Genomic DNA, 5,097 nt, shown 5'->3' on the forward strand with positions numbered 1-5,097 from the left:
ATATCCAATCTTTAACCTCCTTCAAAACCCTTGGGGAAATATTATTTGGCCCAGGAGATATGATGTAATCAATGTTCATAGATAATTGGCTATATTTATTAAGTAAACTAATGGTTAAGGTCTGGTCATACATGTGGCTTGTACATTGGTCATTTAGTCTGTGCAAGTTCACAAAATTATATAAAAAAAAATGTATGAAAAGGCAAGATACACTAAGAGAAGGTCTACTGGTCCATTCGGGTCACCCTTCACTCTAAAAAGTGACAACAGTAATCTTTCGTTTCTTAATTCTGCTTAAACATTCGTGTAATTATATAACTGTAAAATAAATCAAACTAACTATCAAAACCACAACGCCAGGTAAACCATTCTATAAGCTTATAATTCTCAATTTAAAAAACAGTGTTGATGAACAAGTCTGTATTTGGGCTTCTTAAGCTAATATTCAAGTTTCGATTTTCAGTCATTTCATTCTTTTTCTCAAACATACAACCCATAAGAAGAATGTTTAAATCAGAATTTCCTGGAATGTGGGTCTGAAGTCAATGAAGGTTTGAATTGGGATTGTAAGCATTGAAAATATTTTATTTTCTGAAAAATTAACAAAAAAGTAGTAATAGATTATACCTTATTACACTTTACCTAATAAGAATAAAATATGACAATTCCTTAAAAAGCATCACATTTTAATACCTCTATAAATTGGAATTTTCTTTACTAGTGAAACATAAAATAAAGGAGAGTAATAGACTGAAAGATGTGGAAAGAACTGAGTAATAAATCTACAACCATGTTTGGGGAAACTGTTTACAAAGTTCGTATCAAATGTGTTAAGACCCTGTTATCCTTCCATTTCTTTCAGCTGACATAACAGAAATTTTATAATTTAGTAATTCATTGTGTTGATTTAACCTCATCCATTTTATTAATGAAGATTATAAAGCCTTATTATTACCATTTACAATTTCTTGATGTAGGCCATAGCGAAGGTGGTCTTTCTAAGCAAAGGGTTGTGCAATGAAAAATTTTAGGAACCACTGGTTTAAACCCTAACAGTTTTTTAAAACACTTGAAATAAGTTCTTTGTAATTATTTTAATTTTATGCTCCATATAAAACAAGTCTAAGATTCTAGAGCCTCTCCTCATTAATCTAGTAGGACTTTAACAAGGAATTATTTTAGTGGTTCTTCTTTGCATATTTTCAAATATGTTGATATCCTTCGTTTAACGAGGAGACCAAACCTACTCAAAGGATCCTGAATGAAATCTCATTAGTGGCCAGTGTGGGTATAAATAACTTTCTGGTAAATTTAAAACGAATGCAGGTAGTTCTCAGAATTACAGCTAAATATTCAGCTTGAAAATCAAGTAACTCCTTTTTTGTCTACAACAATGATGCTTCTTTCATGCAAGATGTAACCCCTTCCAGAATTTACTTATCCCACATATACAACTTTACATTTTTTAAATATTTTCTGCCCGAGAACAAGGTATATAAGTTTCTATAGAAATAAAGCTTTTTCAAAAAGATGTAGTTAGGAGGTAATACCTCATTGACAAACAGTTTTTATGTACGAATAAACTGTTGTTGAAACAAAGTTGAGTCTTTGTCAGGTTCTGTGATCATTTTATTGTGTGATTTTTAAATTGAAGAATCGTGATTGAGATAAAGGGTTGTGGAGCCTATATGTGCCCCTGATGGTTCTTTGATCCTGAAGTGTGTTTGGTTAAGAAATTCAGGAATGCTGAAATTTGATTGGCTAATTTTTGAATACATTAATCCACAAACTACTGTTGAGGACTGTTTTTCTGTTATTAATGTGTGAAGTTTCCTTGATTTTTCTCATTTTGTAGTTGTTGTCATTGTAAAATGATTTTACAGCTGTTACAGTCTCAGTGGCACGTTCATAATAACTAGTGTTTTTGTTTGTAAGGCAAACTGTGTCTTTGTGTTCTTTAAGGCATCATCCTAAATGTATCCCATTTTCTCCAATATATGATTTTCCTCAGTTGCATGAGATTTCATACACAACTGTAGTTGTTAGAAGATCCACATATTCTTTTGTATCAGAAAGTATGTATTTGAAACTTTTCACACATTTTTCAAATATTATAACTGAGTTTTGGAATGAAAGAAATACTTATTCTTGCCCAGGGTTCTGGTTCACAGTTTTTATAGATTATTCGGGGTCTGCAAGCTTGTTCAATATTGCTGTTAGGGCATCCAATGGATCTGAAGACAGTTTTCTTGTGTTTTATTTCAGTTTTTTAAATGACTCTTGTTGTAGGTTTTTATAACTTGGTTAACTAGACGTTACTGGAAAACATGTTTTCATTTGCTTGCAGGTTGTCTATGTATAAGAATTGTTTGTCAAGGAGTAGAAGTTATTACATGTAAAATTGGAAGTTTTGGTAGTAGCAAAACATTTTAGACCATTTTAAGCTTTAAAAATCAGATGCTTACTTGAGTTAGAAATTAATGAAAAATTAACATTAAATTTTTAAAAATACTTTGTACATAAGAAGTTGAAAGTACTTAACAAGACTAAGAAATAAGAAAGTTTTTATAGAAGTTAAAAATTTCACAATGTGTTTGACAGCAAAATTTTTTTATTAACTTGTTCTTAGCATCAAATGGAATGACAGCAAAAAGAAAAAATATTACATTTCTTTTACTTAAATTACCAGTATTGACAAGCTAGAATATAACTTGTAACTTCTGTATTGTTAGCCAGGCATGGCTGAAAATTCAATATAATAAAAATAATATATATATATATATATAAATGTTATGAGATTTTAGCCATTTAGTCTAAACATTTATGTTTTCATGTTATAATTTGTTATCCTTCTAGAATGAAAGAGGCATAACTTATATTCCTAATTTTTTATGGTGGTTACAAGATCGGTCATATCTATCTACTGAACCCGTACAGAGGTTCATTAGTAAAAGTAACAGATGAAATATAAAGTTTTTTCTTAAGAAACATTTGATAAATATCTGGACATTATAAAGATTTTTCATGTGTAATTTTAAAATTTTCTGATGCATAAAAGTATTTTAATCTTAAAATGAAAATTACTTTGCATGTTGGATAGGCAACATGCGAAAAGAAAAATATGGTATGCAAAAAACATTGCTTAACAAACCTTTTTTGCATATGAAAGCATTGTAATGTTTACTGATAATCTGTCAAATTTCTTTAACTTATACTTACTAATTTAAAAGTTATAACATCAAAACTATAACAAGCACAAAATAGTTACAAGATCAGTCCCAGGGACTGAACCTGTGCTGAAAGAGTTAATTAATGCAGGTTGGCCTTAACAGCAAAACATTATGATTTTACATTTATTGTAATTAAATTGTGTTTATATTGTTAACTGAACCATCAGGTTGCTGTGATTCTTTCCTCTAAAATTCTTTAAAAGTTTTGAAACTTCATTCAGTCACCTTTTTTATGGTTTCTTTTTACTTATTTTGCCTCACTCTCTTAACCTAAGTATTATTTACAAAGTATTTTAAACATCTGTTTGAATCGTAAGGATATTTTATGATTTCCGTAAGGATGTCTTGTCAGTTTGCAATGTTTAAAAAGTACCTGCAGTGATAAGCCACACTAAAATATAAAACAATACCCTAATGTAATGTAACATTAATTTCTTGCATCCTAGAAATATTTTTCCTATTTCTTGCCAGTAAGTAAAGTTGTTTTATAGATTTGTTTAGCTTGTGTCTCTGTGTAATTAAGTTTGGTAAAGTACATATTTATTTTGATACATGAAACTGTTATTGATTTTTATTTCAACAGCCTTACAACTGAACGGTTAATTGAAGAATCAGGAAGTTGTCTCGACCATCCACTAACAGAAAAGTTTCAGACTCATGTGATGAATGGGGAATGGTTAAAGGTATTTAAAGTTGTCAACAATAAGTAGGAACAAAGTATTTTTTCTGTCTATCATTATCATTAACTTACTGCGTAAGGTTTTAATTTCATTTTGAAGATTTTATTTTATTTATTCTTTTTTCAGAAATGCTACTTATCTTTGTGCACAAAGTAATAGCTGTTCATTGTGCAGACAGATGATTATCTATCTAAAATACATTTTCAGCTAAGAAAATGATAATTTTTTGTTATAAATAAACAATTTCTCTTTGAACTTGTAGCATTTATAGAGTCGTAATTTCTCTACTGTTAGTTCTTTTAATTAAGAAAATCAACAAAGTTTATTTCATACAAAATATCACACAACATTGTAGTTTTAACTTATTCTCTTTTTAATGTTATTAATACATTTTAAAGCCAGAATTAACTGTTGGTACATATATATTTTGTATCTGTATAACTTTTGTATGCTATGAATATATTGGTTTGGAGAAAAGGTGTAATTTCTTTGAGACAGCTTCTGGAATGTTTAATACCATATAATTTAAGGACAGCAATGGACCTATTGGTCCATCTAGGTTGTCCCATCTTCTAAACTAAACTTTAAAGAAAGAAAGAAAACAATCAAAACAACCCTTTTCATTCAAGTATTTATCAAACCTTCTCTTAAAATCTCTTAAATTAACTGAATCCACTACATCTGAAGGCAACCTATTCCAAAGGCCGACAACACTGTTAGAAAAGTATAGCTTTCTTGGATGTATATGACATATATTTTGTCAAAATTTATACTTATGTCACCAAGTCCTACCTTTCTCACCATTAAGCACAAAATATAATATGATGCATCAACACTATCAATTCCCTTAACAATCATAAACACCTAAATCAGTTCCCCTCTAACTCTTCTTTTTTTTTAAGAGAAAACAACTTCAGATATCTTAATCTGTCCTAGTATGACAACCTTTCCATCCAAAGTGTAATTTCAGTGGCCATTCTTTGAACCCTTTCCAACAGTTCAATGTCCTTCCTAAGGTAAGGCACCCAAGACTGAACATAGTACTCCAATGCCCTATAGAATGAAATTATAACCTCTTAAATCTATGGATATGTACTGTTTCTTATCAGTACATTAATCTATGGATATGTACTGTTTCTTCTTATCAGTACATTAATCTATGGATATGTACTGTTTCTTCTTATCAG

The 5,097-nt window shown here is 29.7% G+C and overlaps 1 protein-coding gene across 1 annotated transcript in view; it reads left to right on the forward strand.

Moving 5' to 3' along the window:
- LOC106469768 (WD repeat-containing protein 26-like) overlaps positions 1 to 5,097 on the forward strand; it is a gene marked incomplete at its 3' end in the record, with an annotated part of 53,041 nt that overhangs the window by 5,676 nt on the left and 42,268 nt on the right. The window contains exon 2 of the mRNA XM_013930278.2: positions 3,814 to 3,913. Coding sequence (XP_013785732.1) covers positions 3,814 to 3,913 — 100 coding nt within the window. The remainder of the gene's footprint in view (positions 1 to 3,813; positions 3,914 to 5,097) is intronic.

Source organism: Limulus polyphemus, unplaced genomic scaffold, assembly GCF_000517525.1.
Source record: "Limulus polyphemus unplaced genomic scaffold, Limulus_polyphemus-2.1.2 Scaffold3648, whole genome shotgun sequence".
Classification (NCBI taxonomy): Eukaryota; Metazoa; Arthropoda; class Merostomata; order Xiphosura; family Limulidae; genus Limulus; species Limulus polyphemus.